At 39.2% G+C, this 19,869-nt stretch overlaps 1 protein-coding gene across 1 annotated transcript; it reads right to left on the reverse strand.

Annotated features, from left to right (window-relative positions):
• Positions 1-5,432: 5,432 nt before the first annotated feature.
• LOC113315959 lies at positions 5,433-9,387 on the reverse strand. Its single transcript, XM_026564197.1, has 3 exons — positions 9,313-9,387; positions 6,186-7,861; positions 5,433-6,078 (listed from the first exon to the last, which is right to left on the reverse strand). The coding sequence occupies exons 1-3, from the start codon at positions 9,385-9,387 to the stop codon at positions 5,433-5,435; spliced, it is 2,397 nt and encodes a 798-aa protein (XP_026419982.1).
• Positions 9,388-19,869: the final 10,482 nt, after the last annotated feature.

The following is a 19,869-nucleotide window of genomic DNA, read 5'->3' on the forward strand; positions in this document are numbered from 1 at the left end:
AATAAGTTCTGAACGAAGATCAGCCTCTGCTTCACCCAGTCTTTCTTTCTCCTTGAGGCTTTTCTTCAGCTCTTCTATTTCCACCTCCGCCGCAGATAATTCCTTTTCCCGATGACTAAGCTTAGCCTCGAGCTTCAGAGATTTTGCTTTAAAGAACTGATATAGCACGTGGTTGCAATGCTCGCTCCTCATCATCTACACATCAAAATGACAAAACATTATTCAACCGAAGCGTCCTATTCTCACGAACAAAAATGTACGAAAATATACCTCCAGCACACGCTGTTGCGGGAAGCCATATTGATACCCGTCGGCAATAGCCATCATATCGGCAACAGAAGTAGGAGGCTCCGGCACGAGGGTAGCTTCGGGAAAGGTCAACCTTGTTCCCCAGGCTTCAGACACCTGCGCCTTCGAAGACATCTCCATCATACGACGGGTATACGCGGTTGATTCCTTTTCCCCAACAACCACAGGAGCAGGATGAGAGACAAACAGAAGATTCTTCTCCTTGAACCAACTCATGATGGCATCCTCACCCTCAGACATCGGCGACTGGGGAAGACTATCGGCGGGCGCGTCAACAACAGATTTTCCTTTGACCGACTCGACCCCCTCAGCATGAACGTTGGCATGTTCTCCCGCGCCTACATGCACAGCAGGCTCCTCCGCACCAACACATTCTACAGCAGCATCACCATTACCATCACCACCAAGAACATCCCAATTGTCATTAGGGGAAAGTAAAGAGAAGTCCTCGGGAAAATCGAGGGCTTCGTCAAAGAACTCCCCCGTGGAATACATCCGATCGAAAGAAAATTCTTGAGAAGTGGGGAGGGTATCCATGACATCACCAGCAGGGACGGAAACATCCTCGATGACAACATCATCCGCCACTACACCCTTGTTCCTTCCTCCATCACCGGCGGGACCAGCGAAGACCTCTTCTTCGGCATTGATAGGGGAGGTACCAGTACGTTCCTCCCCATCTGTAATCTCGTCCTCGGCAAACTCTTCGTTCACAGGACTAGTAACTTCTTCTTGGGCCTCAACCTCACCCACCACCATAGTAGAAGACTGCTTCGGCCTAATCTTTGTCTTCTTCAATACCTGAAACCGACACCACAAAGGAATTATTCTTCCCGTCCGATGGAAGTTATAAAAACAAAACACAACTACAATCTGCGTACCTGAGCAGCTGAGATATTCTTCGATGGGAGTATAGCACCGGAACCATCCTCCTCGTCTCCCTCTACGACATCCAGGGCATAAGGAAAATTCATGCCCGCAAAGTTCAGACGCCAGGGGCAGAAATCTCCATAGCGAGCGGGAGGAGATTCGCGCGGCTTACTATTCTCGGTTGGCCTCCATCCGCGGGAACCGGGAATCCAACCGTAAGCCCACGGACCTACTATCTCAATGACAGTGGCGTGCCACTCGTAGTCATGATCACGCTTGATCCTTTCTCGCGCGGGGAAGAGTTTCCGACGATTGGACGCCTCCGTGCCAGGAACATACTTCAGCTTGGCATCGCTGACCTCATTTAATAGACGAATCTCGCCTCGGGGAGCAGGAAGATTCCGAAGGCTGACACTCCACGGCTTGCGATTCCTGCTATTGACGTAATCACCGAAGGAGTTATTAAAATTCTCAGGAGTGTACCATTCCTTCTCCAAGGGATTGGGGACGTAGCAGGTCATCGACGTTTCCCCCTTACTCCGCAGATAGCATTCCTTCAGGGCGCGGAGATAATTCCCCGATAACTGGGATACGGAACGGCTATGAGTACTTGTGGAAGAACCCTCACGACTAGCGAGCACGTCGTAGTAGAAGGAATCACCTGATTTATACAACGGCAGCATCAGACCAGCCTCGAAGGCCCCAACCGTCGTTAACAAGTGAAATTCATCGAATTCGTACTTAGAGATCAGCTCATACGTGATATCATCCTCGGGGGCATAAAACCGAACCCCGAAGGCTTGGAGATCATGCTTCTCCTTGAATATTTCAAGATCGATATGCTTGAAGGTTACTTTTCTCTTGCTAACAGAAACACTGCGTATCAAGGGAGCAGCCTCTTCCTCCTCGGCGGGGCCGGATGAGCTAACAAACGCTTCAGACGCTTTTCTCTTCACGGGGGGATTCTTTGAAGATCCAGCCGCAGGAGCTACGCCCTTTGTATTCTTCCCATTCAAAGTTGGAGAAGACCGTGGATGATGCTCGGGCACTAACGAACGTAAAGGAGGAACGTCAAAAGCAACAGCGCGGGGAGGAGCCTGCGTACTCCGAGTCTCTTCACGAGGACGCACCATTGAGTGATTAAAGACTCTCCGTGAGCCAGACGGAATTATCGGAGGAATCTCTTCCCGAGAAGACGAGGCTCTCGCTCCGGAAGACACTCGACTCCGACGAACATCATCTTGAGACTCTCGACGCTGAGGAGATCTCGACAACCTAGAATCAGGAGTCTCATAGGTAGGCCGCGGACGGTCAGACATGGCTGCGGAAAGAATAAAATCAAGAACAGGTTACACACAATAACCAAAAATCAAAAAACACATTCATAGCAATACAACCACGACAACATAGCAACCCTAAAATTAGGATACAATCTCAATACTCCACCCTCGAAGTAATGACTGCCTTAATTTAAGATGAAGAACAGGGGCAAACTAGTATGAAAGCATCAGAAAGAGTTCTTCATCACAAACAAGGAACAACAATAGCAGAAAATTCACAATTCAACACGGCATAAAACAGTGAAATCAAGAAAAACTCACCGGCAAAAACAGCAAGTAGAAGAAACAAACAGGGGAAGATCCCAGGTGCAATAAAGACTGACAGAAGTTAAGATCACAGGTGCAATGAAGACTGACAAAGATTTTAAGGTCACAGGTTTAATGAAGGCAGGTAGGAAACTTAAAGGAAGAATGAACTGAGAGAGTGTTTAGGAAGAATGAAATTAAATTTCCTCTCTATCCTTAAAATACCCGAAAGAAAAGAGGAAATTAAGGGAGAAATAGGAAAACGTGCCCGTTACATAAGCAGTTAATGCACGAATAAAAGACGTGCCCAAGTATCTAGGAGAAGTTATTAGCAGTGAGAAGAATGTGCGGCGATAGTTTTTCTTCAAGGCACCCATTAGTCAGTTAAGCCTGAAGAAAAGGGGCAAATTGTGTACACATATATCTCACCATCGGACACGTGTATACAGAAAGGTACGTGGAAAGCATGCAAGCCAAGACATCAAAACACGATGCGTCGCGAAGCACCAAATAAACCCCTAGGAGTTGCTTTATCTCATCCCCAGAAGAGGAGCTAAGATCAATGGTGGGGAGAAAGTCAGCTGACACGTACTGACAGGGGCAGAAGACACTTGTCTGACACGAGCAGACCCCTCAACCACCCGCATTAAACACTCTGAGCAGCGCACGTGTCGACCGACCTATGGAACGAGCGAAGATGCCTCCACGGGATCGAGGGGGAAACGCAGACCTCTGCGTTATGGACACAAGACACTAGAAGATAAGGTTCCAACGGTCTTCAGAGATGGGTCCCACATTCCTACCTTATAAATACCCAATCTCCACAAAGGGGGAAGGGGATCGAAAAAACATCAGGAAAGAAATAGGGAGAGAGAGAGAGTAGCAAAGGTAAGGAATCCCATAGTGGAGAGAAATATGTAAACCCCAAGTCATTCAACTATACGTGTAACCGTGAATAATATAGCAGAACAACAAACCCCGTGGATGTAGGCCTTAGTGCTGAACCACGTAAACCTTGGTCTTATTTACATTTCAGCACTTTACATTCATTTAGTTCCGCATGCATTTACTTATATATGTTGTTTTCCTTTTATATTTGTACCCCATGCATAATCGCTACGCATGGGGAAGATGGAGGAGGCCATGATAAACCCGCGGGTTTTGAGCCAATGAACCCACATCAGGGTATCATCATCGTAATCTCTTTAGACTTTAACAATTGATTGCGGGCACTCGGATCCCGCGTAGTTCGTGTGTCCACAAGTTGAAAGCATAGGAAACACAAATCACCAAACACACCGCGAAAAAAAAACAAAGAGAGCTAATCCATCATTTGCAGCTAATAAAAAAACATACCCAAATTGAAACAGCAACCTGGTTCGGTCCCGTCCGGCAACCAGATCCGGCACCTCAGAAAGTAACTATTCGCGGCTAATTTGATGGAATGGAAAAACCTCGGTCCTAGAAAGATTTGATCAGAAAATGATTCGAAAGATCAAAGATGGTGAAAACGTTTTTTGGTGAGTCGACTCATAAACTTGAACCTGATGCTCAGACGGAGAATTTTCAGAAGTAGAACATTGAGAACTTATTTTATATCTGTAATTTTCTTTTCTTTTCAATCACATAGCTAACAGTTTTCACCTTCATCGTAGATTCTGTTCGTTTGAGTTATGTTGTGAAAGGAAATATTAGAGAGAGAAAAGTAAAGGTGTTAATGGATATTTTTTTTTTTTTTTAAACGGAAAAATATTATTAATCATCATCAACATACCCGACAAATTTCATGATTCAGTGGATACCACGTACCCACGACAAATTGTAACCTAATCTCATATCAATAAAATACATGCTTCAAAAAAAAAATATTCATGACGTACTCCACAAAACACACTCAGGACAAAAAAGAGTGTTACTGAGTTTCACGGTATGCCACATATGGCTGGCTAGAAATGAAATAGTGTACAAAAGGGAAAGATAACATCCAAGGAAAACATTCCATATCATAATGATAATGTATGAAGAGTATCAATGAGCACATGAATATATGGCTCCGATCATGGCCAATGGACCGACAATTGCAAGATTACAAAGGAAGAGAACGACTACTTCAATAATCTACATAGGATGGACTCCACCGGAAATAAATTGGATCAAGGTAAATACAGATGACGCATCCAAAGGAAACCCGGGACCGGCAGGAGTAGGGATCATATGCAGAGATAGTGAAGGGAATCTGCTGAAGGCAATGGCAGCACCACTGGGGATAACCACTTCAATTCAGGCGGAAACATAGGGATTACTACTTGCGGCAAGGATATCTACTCAACACCAATGGCAGAAAATCTGGTTTGAAATCGATTCGCAAGCACTTCTCAGTCTAATCCAAAAAAAGGAATCAATACCATGGTACCTAAACAACATGCTAACAGAAATCAACTCGCTCGTAAGTCAAATACCAAGCTACAAAATCACACACACTTGGAGAGAGGCGAACCAAGCAGCCGATGGATTAGCAAATAAAGCGTTCACAAACCAAACCAACAACACAACTGCGACAACAACTAATAGCTGGGAATTCACATGCCCATCCTTCATCCAAGAAATTGTTTTTAATGATAGGATTGGAACAAAATATCCTAGAAATGTAACCTCAAGTTTTTTACCTTAATGAAGTGGTGAAATTATTAAAAAAAAATCAACAACAAGGAGTTTACAATCATAGGATGGAAGTCTGGCAACAAGCTGGGCTCCAATCCCTTTATTGAGAACCACACCCATCGTATGAAAAAGAAAATCTCCAATAGAAACGTTCTCATCATAACTAGCCATATAGTTTCGCAACCTTTTCAGGAACTCCTCAGTATCACTCCCTAGCCCACCTAAAGTCGTGAAGGCAAGAACACCAAACCCCAACTTCTGACTCGTACATTTCTCCAAATATTTGGTCCTCTTTTTCGCTTCTATATTGTCCATAGCCCGACCAAGGACAAAGTTACACTCCCAGTTGCCAGTGAAGGGGGAAACCACCGTGACATCCAAGCACATATCGTAGCCGTTATCCCTATCATACACAAATATATTCGCATGGCATAGAGCCAAACCATCATCCGAAAGGAGCCCCAAATCCACCTCCTTTCTGGCAGAGATACTCGCACGATAACAAATGTCTGCGAAGGTGTCACGGAGTACGTCATGCATGTATTTAATCCCAACCCCTTTCTTGCAGTGCCAGGCGTGATCCCCAAAGATATCCATCCCAACACCACAAACAGAAGACAAGTCTCCATTCTCAATGAGAGGAATCCCAAGCCTATATTGCAGAACAACACGAAACTGCTGGCCCCAATTGACTGATTATGCCCGTCAATAGGAATTTCCAACAAGTAGTCCTGAGCATGGTTAACTATGTTACTATGCCAGAGAGCTGCATCCCGTTTCGACATGTTAAACTGAAAGGGTATGTTTTTCTTCACCGCATCAAAATACTTGACTGCCAAAGAACTCATAGAGTGGGGGGCAATATCATCAATGCATAAAAAAGAATCACCAATACCACATACCTGTTTGAAAATTGTCAAAGCGTGCTCAAAACTGGGACTTAGGCCCGACACCCCAGAGTGCCTCAAGATGGTGCCCTGCTGAGATCTCGTCTGAAAACAAGAGGATAAATAACAATATTGCTTAGTGTCCTCCATAGTGTACACCACCAAACCACCATCTTTGATAGGAAGCGTAGCTAATCTCTGCTGCAACAAACCAAAACCCGGCCTATCTCCCGTAACCAAGTGCCTAAGAAACTGTCTAAGATGGTCATCAAAAACCACATGCGCCTCATCCAAAAACTTAGGTTTAGTAGTACGCATGGCGAAATATAACCTAGAGACACCATAACAGTTCCTTAGAAAGAGCAACTCTCCTTGCGGGTCCTTCAACTTCTGCACATCATCAATCAAGGAAATGGTCTTCTGTACCCTCTTGGCAACCATGTTTCTGCAAAACTGGGGGTCCCGGCTAACTGGTCCACCTAACAATTTAACACCATCAGGGGGACGATGTATGTCAGGTGGAAAAACACCATCATCTAACCCTCTACTATCAACCGAAGGCCAGAAGTGCTCCGACTTAGAGACATTGAGATGCAACCCCAAGTGAACACCTTCCTGCCGGATAATGTCCAAGTCCTTGGCCACCATCAAAGTATCTCCGACTATGGTTCCATCATCTAAATACCAATCCTGGAGATCCAAGGTGCACCTCTCAGTGATCATATGTATGAGAGGTTGTAAAGTCAAAGCAAATAACATGAGACCAAGAGGATCCCCATGTTGAACTCCCTGAGCAGAAAAGAGAGTTTTATCCATATAATATAGCCTAGCGGGAGACTCATAAAAAAACTCCACCCACCTCGAGATCGAAGGACAATGCCGTTTAACCTCTCTAATCATAGCAGACCTGCTCACCAGGTTGAAAGCATTAGAGAAGTCCACCAGAAGCATAGACATGGAAGTAGAGTCACCCTTGACCTCCAAGAGCCGGTTAACTGCATGAAAAATGGATTCACCACCACAGGACACCCCCACACCAAACTGGTAGTCACCAAGATAACTATCCATTGCTTTACCTACATGAGAAGCAACAACCTTGGAAACCAGACATCTCCAAATAGTGCCTACGAAAATCGGACGGATGCCCCCACCAGGTTTAACAAGAGGCGTGAGGGGTGCGGAAGCTATAAACTCACCCAGTACTTGTGGACAACCCCTTGCGAGCCAAATGTTCACAAGCTCCGTAATGGAAGTAACAATCTCATCCGACACAGCCGCAGCGGCCCCTCCCAAAGCATCAATAAGGTGTTGGGCCCGAAGACCATCTCTTCCACACGAGGTCCCTCTAGGAAAACTTTTCAGCTTATTTAAGACCAAATATTTAGATGCGACGAGGGGTGCATGGGCAACTGGTGTAGACAGAATCAGAGGGGGTGGCTCGTATGGATGCTTAGCTTGCAACTCCAGCAAAGTGGCTTCTTTATAAGGAGCAACGCCACTTGAGTTCAGAGTGCGAATGGCGGCAGTGTATAAACCATTATCAATTTCCTACGACATACCTGAAGATTAGCCTTTTCCCTGTCCTCCTTTGTCTTAAGACGAGCTGCTCTTTTCTTTTCTTGTCTTTTTTTTTCTTTTTCAGTATGTCGTTGAGTAAGTAACCATTTTATTCTATTGGCGAAAATCATGTAAAACAAGTTTTGCAATTTGTTATAGCTCATGGAATAATCGGAGGGTCCGATGGGAGTGAGTCCCTTTTATGGCCACTTATTTTTAAAATGAAGCCTCATATAAATGTGCAATTTGATAAAAAAATATTGGAAATATTGGTGTCCACGGTTACATTTTCACTTGACACAATTGTCCCTCCTTTTTAGTCAGGTAACTATAACTCCTTATGTATCTTATTTTTTGGAGGTATAATTGGAAAGCAAACTTTAATATAACATATCTGAAAATCCGTTCTTTGGAATTTTACAAATTTTATATCGTTAGAAAGATTATAAAAAAAAAATCTATGTAATGAGTACAAACAACAAAATTTAGAGTTTTTACCAAAAATTCGGAGGTGTTTATCATTTTATGCACAATTTTAGAAAATTGAATGCATGTCAATAAACAAACCACCACAAAGGATGCATAATACATCAAGCAACCATATTTTGGTTTATGGGTCAACTAATTTTCCGTTTCAGAAAAAGTGATACTTTCAAGTTCCGTTTCAGGGAAAGTGATACTTTCGCTCATTTTCGGGGAAAGTGATACTTTCGCTCCTTTTCAGAAGAAAGTATCACTTTCTTCTGAAACGGAGCGAAAGTATCACTTTCTTCCGGAACGGGGCGAAAGGATCACTTTCTCTGAAACGGGGCGAAATTATCACTTATCTGAAACGGGGTGAAAGCATCATTTTTTTCTCAAACGGGGCGAAAGTATCACTTTTTATGAAACGACGCGAAAATATCATTTGTTCTGAAACGCGGCAAAAGTATCACTTTTGAAGATATTGAGCATATATTTTTCCATTTTCCTGTGGTTGTTACTATATTTTTTGGCTCTCCTCTGGGGTGCAGAACTGAGCATTACTTCGGTAAGAATAACAAACAAATTATAGCAGGTTGGCTTGCTGAGAAGGGTAATTATGACATCTTTAAGATTGGTAATTGTGTAATGTGGCTTTATGGAAGAATATGAATGAGAAGGTGTTTAATAACGAAGACCAGTCTATTCAGAACATAATCAGAGAAGCTATATACTGGTTTAATCGTACAGTAGTTATCAAAGACTAACCTACCTGTGAGTCTGACGAAAAAAACTCTAGAGAGCTCTCCCTAACTCGGAGATTGCCTCAGTGATAAATCGGAGTGACTCATCAAATTTTATAGTTTAATTCCTTTTCTAATCCTTATTTTCTGATACTTTTGTTAATTTTGATCTTCTTTAATCCTCTTTTATTACACCTGAATCTTCTAATGGAATATTTCATCTTTTTTAATGGGTACAGGTCTCATTGCTTGAAGGTTTCTTGAAGCTTGAGTGGTTTTGCCTATTCTTCTAGTAATCTTCCATGGATCCATGTTCGATATTTATTCCCCATGCCTTGATTCAGTTATTACTCTTTATATTGAATACTGTATTCCGCATATCAAATCAGTTATTATTCTCACACCTTCTTTTTAGGGTTTCAAGACAAAACAACCGTGTTTCACTAACTCATATTAAGTTATTGAGTTGTAAGAACACTTACAACAGGTGTACGACATTCACCGGGAAAATGAGAGGCAGTATTATTGTTAGAGCATTGCTCGGTCGAACTCGCACATTGCTATCTCAAGCATATTTGTCAATGTTAGTGATCAAAACTATAAGTCTTGATTTATAGTCTACTATAGCTAAGTCTCGGACTAGGATAAAAAGTGTAGTTGAGCTCAAGGACTTCATGGCGATTCATCATACAAGTAGAAGAACTACTCAAGGAACCGGTGGAACTTCTCGACAAAAAGGTATGTGAAAACTTGAACTTATCTGTCACTCAAAAGTCTATCTACTCTAACTCCTACTTCTTGAGACAAAAAGTCGTATGCTATATATATAGACTTAGATTATACACATTTGGTATTTCGAGCCGAGTATACCTCGCCTATCTATATCTCGAAATATGTGTTGGTAAGCTTTTCGCTTCGACCAAGTTTATCTTTACCTAGTGACGAAAGTCATGATATGTTTCAATCGTCTTGAAAATTGCTTTGACGAGAAATGGTGTAACAACTATATAGCGTCCTCTAAGAATGTTTCAATGATTGAAATGAGAGTTTAGATTACATAACCAATGATGGACATAAGCATTGTTGTGGAAACACATTTATGTATAAGTCCTATTGCTTGAACCAAAGTTTGCGAACTTTGTTGATCAAGAGAAACCGGAAGAATGGCTAGTTGCCAAGTCCGCGAACTGCCGAACTTCTCATCCAAGAAATTCTGCTGGAGTTAACAAACTAATTGCGTGAGCTAAGTCCGCGAACCCAGTCCACGAACCGGCGAAGTTCTCATCCCGAGAATTTCTTCGGGAGTTTGTAAACTCTGCCGGTTGCTTAAATCCGCGAACCTAGTGTGCGAACTTAAGAAGGTCATATATCTAAAGATCATTTCTGAACTTAAACTTTAAAAAGACTAAGGAATGGTTGATATGAAATGCTCATATGGCTAACCTTTTGGTTAACTATTGTTGAACCAACAATGTACACGTTTGGGTACGGTTAACAAACCTAGAAGCGTGCAGTTCATTTGCGTATAACAAGCTAAGTTTTCGATCTAACGGTTGAGAAATATTAGCTTGAATCTAAATCAGGTTTTCATCTAACGGTGAATATTGATTGCTTTGTTACCAAGGCAAAACCCTGATTTGAAAGACTATGTAAATGAGACATCTAGTGTTGTGCAAAACTAATCCCCACACCTTAAATGTGATACTAGTTTGCGTACTAGAGTCGATTCTCCTTTAACCTTTGGTTTTCTTCTTCTAAAACCAGGTTAACGACTTAAAGACTTCATTGGGATTGTGAAGCCAGACCGATACTACTTTTATCGTAGTTGTGTGATCTGATCTTGCATCTTCTATCGTACGAGTACAATCAAATTTATTGGCTTGAGATTTGATATCTTCGATAGGCAAGATATAAAAAGTAATCAGAAACATCTTCGTCTCAATGTTTGTGATTCCACAACATCTTGTTTCGCTACCATACGATTAAGATTTTTGTGAGGTGATTGATTAATCTAGGCTGTTCTTCGGGAATATAAGACCGGATTATCAATTGGTTCCTGTTCACCTTGATTATTATCAAAAGACGTAACAAAAACTTTAGGGTTTTTCCGTGGGAGACAGATTGATCCTTTGATAGACTTGTCTGTGTGAGACAGAGCCTGCGATTTGGGTCGTAGCTACTCTTAGTTGTGGGTGAGATCAGCTAAAGGAATCAAGTGCGCAGTATCCTGCTGGGATCAGAGGCGTAGGGAGTACAATTGTACCTTGGATCAGTGAGAGGCTGATTGGGGTTCAACTATAGTCCAGTCTGAAGTTAGCTTGGAGTAGGCTAGTGTCTGTAGCGGCTTAATACAGTGTGTGTTCAATCTGTACTAGGTCCCGAGGTTTTTCTGCATTTGCGGTTTCCTCGTTAACAAAATGTGTTTGTGTTATTTCAGTTTCCGCATTATATTGTTTTATCTTTATAATTGAAATAATACAGGTTGTGCGTTAGATTAATCAATTGGAGGATCCGACCTAACGGTTGTTGATTGATATTGATTGACACTTGGATATTGGTCTTTGGTACCATCCAAGTTATTTCTTGTATTTGATTAGTACTCGCAGTTTCTGTTTGCGGAAATCAAATCAAGAGAGAGATATAAACTCGTTGATATACTTTTAATTGATTGAGTCTTGTTGTTTCTCTTAAAAGTATATTTGAGTTTGTCCACACAGATTGCTAAGAGAAATATTGGGTGGTGTTGTTAGACCCCCGCTTTTTCAATTATTTTATCCCTGTATTTGCACCTCGTTCTCTCCTCCAAACTTTTTTTTTATTATTCCTTTCTCTTTTATTGTTCTGAGATGGAGACTAAACTATTGCAAGTCCAACAAAAGATGGATGTTACATCGATTATTGATAGATTGAGAGATTTAAAGGAACCAGAAATCTCAACTGAAGATCTGATACAGGGAGCGGTGCAGTTCAAATTTATCTTTTTAGGTAAACTCTACACCTATAAAGTTTACTCGGTAAGTGATTTGGATAAGGAGTTTAAAAAGCTCTGGCCTAAAAGCAGAGATATTTACATAAAAAGGAGGAGAATGGTTGTCTTCTCATAAAGTTTCATACTCAAGATGATTCTGAAGTTGTCCTTAAGTTCAGACCTTGGTTTCTCGAAGGCGAACTCCTTGTTCTAGAGCCATGGAACCCCCAAACACCTAGGAGTTTGGTTGACTTAACCAAACAACTCTTGTGGTTACGTCTCTACAACATACAACCAGGTTTTGGAAGTTTAAATATTGTTCATGGTATTGCTTCTGCTATGTGTGAGGTCAGGGAATTAGATCCACCAGATTGCATAGTTCCAAAAGGAAAAGTTCAAAAAGCCTTAGTTTTCTTAGATGTCAGAAATCCACTTTGCAGAGGATTCTGGATGAAAATGCAGCGGGTGAAGATGTGTGGATAAGACTATACTATGAAAAGCAACCATTTAAATTATGTGGATTATGTTACACAATAGACCACAAGGAGTTGGAATGTGAAACTATAGTTGTGTATCTTCTTCAGCAACAGAGAGGTTATCTATCTTCTACTTCTTTAATTGATCCACCATCATGGACTAACCCGGATATCAGAGGAGTCAAAACTGGAAATCAATTAGAAACTGTTGAACAAGGTGATCAAAACACTAAGGAAGACAATCAACTTCAGAATATTCAGAGAACTGAAGGTACAATGGTAGTTGCTGATTTAACATGCATGCATGCAAAAAATACAAATCTTAACTGTGTGCAATTCAATTTTTAAGTATCCAAAGATTCAATCCATTTAAACGAGCAGGATGCAGATAATACTATAAGAAATATTCCTTCGGATTCTTCCTCTCCAGTAACTGTGGTTGGCTGCAACTCTCAAGGTATGATACAAGTTCGAATGTTAAACAATCAAGAAACTGATAGTGTGGTCCATAGACAAGGAAAAAAATTTGAATTGAAGATGGTGGTCCTAGTAACACTAAAAATATTGATCATAACTTGTATCATAACCTAGGAAAAAAATATACTTGAACACATGTCGGAGGAAAATGTGGCAGAACAACTACAAATTTTTAAAGAATCTATGGGTCAGAAAGGTGGATACATGTGGAATATGGATCTAATAAAATCATATATGGAATTAGGGGAATTGGATGTCTCTTTTGATGATTTCAATGTTAGTAACATAGATCCTGATACACTCCATTCAGAAAATGTCTACAAGGAGCCTCTCCAACAACTGATTAATCAAATTGAGGATAATCTTTCCAGTTATAATTCTACTAACTGCAATATAGATCTGTCTGGAAACGAGTGTGTCAATTTGGAATTGGATTCTCCATCTCCTGATTCTTATCCTACCTTCCATGGAACAGTTTCAGAGCAGAACCACTCTAAAAGCCGTAAAACAACAAATTCGAGCACTGTTGGCCAGGTACCCTCTTATCCCACAACTTTTCATTATCATTATTTACCTGTCCTTTATTATATATTCTGCATCTCAATTCATAAATTCAATTTAGGCAATCTATATTTTCAAGTTTTAAGTCCTCAATCTTTACTTTATAATATAAATCATATAATCATCATGAAAATTTTATCCTGGAATGTTCAATGTCTTGTTGGTAAATCAACTAGGGACAACTTGAGTAATTTAATTCGTATCCATAACCCAGACATTGTCTTCTTGATAGAAACCAAGATAGGGATGGATAAAGCTAAATCATATACTCAGTTTTTAAAATATCCTAATTCCCACTTTTTTAGTTCTATAGGACTATCTGGAGGCTTAACTCTCCTTTAGAAATATGGCTTCCCCTGTGACATTGTCTGTAGCAATGATAACATGATACATCTTATTGTCAGTTCAGATCCATCTAAACAAGAATGGATTCTATCTTGTGTTTATGGATCAAGACATCAAGATCTTAAAAAGCGACAATGGGAGTTTATTAAGGAGCTCAGTGAAAATGTTTTTCAAGCTTGGGTGGTTTAATTTAGGAGATTTAAATTTTCACATCACAAACTCAGATGCTTCATCTAGTGTTACTACCATGGATAATTGAATTTTTAGTGTAGTCAATAATGCAGGTCTAATAGATTTGGGATACTCTGAACTCATCACACTTGGTCTAGTCGAATTAATGGACAAGGCCCAAGAAGAGCTAGAATTGACATGGATGTAAATAACTCAAACTGGATTAGGGATTTCCCTGACTCTAAAGTCAAACATTTTCCTTTTCTAGGTTCAGATCATTGCCCTATACTTCTTGTCACTGACTCATAGGTAATTAGACCTAGAAATGCTTGGAAATTCTATAGATGTTGGCTACAAAATCCAAATGTTTTGGATGTTATAAAAGATGCTTGGAATTGCTCTAATAAAGATAACAATATTCCTCAGAAACTCAATATTACAAGACAAAAGATCTCTAAATGGAATAGAAAACAATTTGGTTGCATTGATTTTCACATTACGCATATGAGAGATCAGTTATCTACTCTTCAATCTCTACCTTATAGTGATGATACTTCTTATAAGATACTCCCTTCGTCCTAGTTTACTTGCCAAAATTGGTTTTTGCACACAGATTAAGAAATGCATAAATAGTAGATTTTTTTTCCAAATTTATCCCAAGCTAGTATTTAAGATACATAGTTTTTATATATCTAGTTTTTTTGTCTTTACTTGAAAAATTCAAAACAAAGGATATATATAGAGAGGAGAATTTAAGATTGTGTATAGGAAATAGAATTACACAATTCTCAATACTACGACCTGATTCCAACATAGGGGTAAATTAGGATAAAAAGTGGAAAAATATGAAAATGGGCAAGTAATTTAGGACTAAAAAAATCCCCAATTTTGGCAAGTAAACTAGGACGGAGGGAGTATATCTCACTATACAAAGGCTAAAGCATTGGAAAAAGATAGAAGCTGATTTCTGGCATCAAAAATCTGGAGACAGTTGGTTGAAAGATTTAGACAATAACACATCTTATTTTCATACTTTGGCAAATAGAAGGAAAGCTCGAAATCATATATCAGCTTTAAAGGATGAACATGGACAATGACATAATTCACCTAAGGAGTTGGAATATATTTTGACTAAACACTTTTCTTCTATTGCTCAATCTTCTAATCCAATTCTTTCGGCAGACTCCTTTGAGATCATTTTACCAACAATTACTCAAGCAGACAATGAATATTTATTATTTGTTCCTGATGAAAATGAAATATTAGAGGTGCTTAAATCTATGCCTAGTTGGAACTCTCCAGGGCCGGATGGATTTCAGGCAGGGTTCTTTCGAACACAATGGTCTACAGTTGGAGAAGATGTAATTAAATTAGTACAATAGTTTTTCATTACAAAAGAAATGCCCTCTTCAATCAATCACACAGTTACTTGTTTGATTCCTATAACTTGGCATCCATCTTCATCAAATGATTACAGGCCAATTGGCCTGTGTAACATCATCTATAAAATAATCTCAAAGTTAATAGTTACTCGAATGAAGCCTTTAATGGATAAGTTAATGCCTCCTACGCAAGCTGCGTATGTTCCAAAAAGATACATCAATGACAACATTGTTATGGCTCATGAGTTAATACATTCCATGAAGAAGGCTAGGAAGAAATTGGGTTTGGTAGCTCTTAAATTAGACATGTCGAAGGAGTTTGATCGAATAGAATATGCATTTGTGGATCACATGCTGAATGCTATGGAATTCTGTCAAGAATGGAGAACCATCATACATCAATGTATTTCAATTACAACTGTTTCAATTCGTTTGAATAGTAATCTTTGTAAGTATTATACTCCAACTAGAGGTCTTAGACAAGGGGACCCCCTTTCCCTTTATCTTTTTATATCATCTCTATGGAATATCTTACAAGATCACTTTTAGATGCAGAGGTGAAAAATAAATTGCGTGGAATTAGAATTGCAAAAAAAATCAATTTCCATAAACCACCTACTTTTTGCGGATCACTGCATTTTGTTTTTTTCAAGCTGACAAGGAAAGTATGAATCAAGTTAAAATTTGTCTGAGAATTTTTAGTAATCTTTCAGGACAAATGATTAACTTCTGAAAATCATCATCTTTCATTGCAGGAGATATATCTCAACAAGCCAAGCAATCCATTCTAGACCAACTAGGAGTCAAGCAACTTTGTACTTCAAATAAGTATTTAAGCTTGCCTATTCTTATGGTAAAGTCGAAAAGTTACTCTTTCAAATCTGTTAAATATGCTAATGAGAATAGATTTCATGGTTGGTGCTCTAACACACTTAACCAAGCTGCAAGATCAACTTTGGTCAAGTCAGTTCTGCATTCAATTCCTTCTCACTATATGAGTAATTTCAAACTCCCGAAAAACCTAATCCAAAAATTAAACTCAGCTCAGAGACAATTTTGGTGGGGTCATAAAACAAATAGAGGTCTTAATTTAACTGCTTAGAATTCTTTATGTACTTCTAAATATGTTGGAGGTTTGTCCTTCAGAGACTTAGAGAAATTCAACATAGCTTTAATCACCAAACTTGCGTGGAGGTTGTGTACTGAGGAGGATAAAGAGTGGATTAAATTCATGAAAGCTAAATACTCACCATATTGTAGATTTATTCATCTTCAAGAATCCCCAAGTAATTCTTCTTGGATTTGGAAGGGAATAGAAGTAGGTCTACAATATGTCAAGCAATTTCATATATGGAAGGTTAGAGACGGAAAACAAATTTCAGTATGGTTAGATAAATGGGTTATAGGGTTGAATGCTCCTCCGACTCCTAGAGACACTTATCTAGAATCTGCAAGGATAGTTTATGTTTCTGATCTAATCTTAAAAGACCCTAGAATATGGAATGAAGAATTAGTTTGGTCTTTATTTCCAGATGAAGTGGCAGAATTAATTCTCAGAATGTAACTAGTTCAACAAGGTTCATATAACTTGTATGAGATCCAAATAGAATATGAGAATTTTCAGTTAAATCAACATACAAAGCACTAACACAACACAGTCATGTAAATTCTAGTTATACCCAAATTAGGTGGAAAGGTATTTGGAAATCTGAAGCGCCACATAAAGTCAAATTTTTCATCTGGAAATGTCTCAGGGGAATAGTTCCAACAAGAGTTAAACTACATTCATATAATCCAACCTTGAGGTAACATGTCCTAGATGCTCTCAATATGCTGAAACTTTGCAACATCTTCTCATTGAATGTGATCACTCTAGGTTAATATGGTTATCAATGAATATACGACTCTACAAGCACAACAAGTTAAAATCTGCGACTGGATTGCTAGTTGGTTTTAGACAGATTCAACCTCTTCAATTAATTCAGAGGATAGACAATTATGAATTCTGACTCTCATGATTACATCTTGGACATTGTGGAAAAACAGATGTGCCAAGGTTTTCGAGAACAAAAACCAAAATATACTTTATACAGTTCACTCCATAAAATCTATGGTGAAACAATGCTGTTCAATTGTTAAGTTGCATAAAAACAAATCACGTGAAATTTGGGAACCACCTCAACTTAATCAGCTTAAAATTAATCTAGATGCCTCTTTTGATGATGATACTCACTCTTTTTCCATTGGCTTGATTATTCGTGACTCATCAGGGCACTGCAGGGGAATCAGAGGCAAATATTTCAATGGAGGAATAGATGCAGAGCAAGCGGAATGTATGGCCTTGAAAGAAGCTATCATATGGGTCAGAGAAAGTGGTTTCAGCAATGTAGTCTTGGAAAATGACTGTCAGAATGTTACAAACTCTATAAACACCGCAAATCTTTGGTTCACTAGATGAATCAAGGCCTTGTAGATGAAATAAGGCATATGCTATATTTTGCTTATAATATTTCGGTAAAGCATGTAAAAAGATCTTCAAATACCACTACGGGAAAAATATACATCTACAACTGAAGATTTACAACTCTTCGCTAAACATCGTAGAAAGTCCTATGTTTTACAACTGGTTTCAAAGGAAGAGTTGTCGTATATCATCACTGCCAACCCTTAGGAAACAAGGGGTTGCGCTAAGAAAAAAAAACGACAACTCCTTAAGCAAAAGAGTTGTGACGATATTTAGCTATAACAACTCTGTTCCATAAAGGAAGTGACTAAGACTATCATAATTTTTACAAGAGTTGTTGAAGAAACCCAAAATATGATGATGAAAAATAGTGTTAGAGGGGAGATTTGAACATGAAACTACTGCATGGAAGTCTAGATCATCAACTATCCTTAAAGTTCACAAGTTTTGATTTGTTTTTCTTTTTTTTAATAAAAACATATAACGACACTTATAAGTGTTGTTGAATTAAAAATATAGAATGTTGGAAAAAATGAGGTTAGAGGGGAGATTCGAACATGAATCTACTGCATGGAAGTCTAGATCATCAACCATCCTTATTGTTCATAATTTTTGGCTTTTTTTAATAAGAATGTATAACAACACTTATAAGTGTTGTTGAAGTAAAAATATAGAACGTTGGAAGAAATGAGGATGTGGGGATTTGATCCTCATCCTCCTGCATAGAAGTATACACCACTAACCATACCTACACTATCACATGTTCTGTTAAGTTTGTGGTTCTTTAATACACTAACTTTATGACAACCCTTCATAAAAGTTGTAAAACAAAATGTAATGCTCAAAAATAATGCTCAGGTGACTGAGCCGCAAACAGCGCGAAGCCTTCTCTGTAAACAATCACATACATGCCTTCTCTGTAAACAATCACATACATGCCTTCTCTGTAAACAATCACATACATTTTTCTCTGTAAACAATCACATACATTCTTCTCTGTAAGCATTGGCATCGCATAAGACAAATACTTCTCAAACTGCTCTCCTATTGCTTGGAAAAATCTGGCACATTCTGCAATCACAACAACTTCACCAAAGAGGGTTAAGTTCAAAATGTAACTTCCCTTCTAAAACCATATAACTCAAATTTCAAAACACTAAGTTCCAAAGTCAACACATATCCTCAGTAGATTACTGATCGATCTGGGTAATAGACCCTTTAGATGGAAATGGATGGTTGTGATGAAAGTTTTTCTACATCCCTTTCCACAACTCTTAAGAAAAGTCGTCGTAAGGATACGACAAATTTTTCTCACTTCTGCAGAATTTTTCTTACTTCTGCCAAAAATTTCTCACTTCGGCAAAAAATTATTTTGTTATCCGGTTCTGCAAAAAAATTTCTCACTTCTGCAAAAAAAAAAAAAAAAAGTTGGGTTAAATCACTAACTTAGGGTTATTAAGATTGGTAGAAATATCCGAAAATTTTCCAGGACCAAAATCGTGAACCTGGAAGTTCGAAGTTATTGAGAATATTCTCATGGAATCTTACCAGTAAATGGTTGGATTCATCGTTTTTGCGAACTTTCAGACTTATATAGTAGTCCGCTCCTGACCAGGTTTCGATCTCGGAGGCATTTTCTTTCTCGATGTTGACGAATTTTTGTGTGTTTAAGGTTTCTGAGAATATTCCTATGGAATCTTACCCATGAATGGTTAGATTAATCGTTTTTACGAACTATCAGACTGATATAGTAGTCCCCTCCTGGCCAGGTTTCGATCTCGGAGCCATGGTATGCATAAAATATGCCAAAATAGGGTTTTTTTAAGGTTTCGGGAAATATTCCAGAGGAATGTTACCTGTAAATGGATGGATTCATCGTTCTTACGAAGTTTCCGACTTATATTAGTCCACTCACGGCCAGGTTACGATCTCAGAGCCAGGGTATGCATA

The sequence above is a fragment of the Papaver somniferum genome, chromosome 10 (assembly GCF_003573695.1).
Source record: "Papaver somniferum cultivar HN1 chromosome 10, ASM357369v1, whole genome shotgun sequence".
NCBI classification, from domain to species: domain Eukaryota; kingdom Viridiplantae; phylum Streptophyta; class Magnoliopsida; order Ranunculales; family Papaveraceae; genus Papaver; species Papaver somniferum.

Excerpts from the sequence above, each read along its gene's own strand:
- LOC113315959 (XM_026564197.1), bottom strand. The coding sequence starts at position 9,387 with ATGGATCCATGGAAGATTACTAGAAGAATAGGCAAAACCACTCAAGCT. Across the intron at positions 7,862-9,312 it reads ACCTTCAAGCAATGAGACCT|GAAATTGATAATGGTTTATA; the intron begins GTACCCATTAAA and ends GGTATGTCGTAG. Across the intron at positions 6,079-6,185 it reads AAACGGGATGCAGCTCTCTG|GCTTGGGATTCCTCTCATTG; the intron begins GCATAGTAACAT and ends TCTGCAATATAG.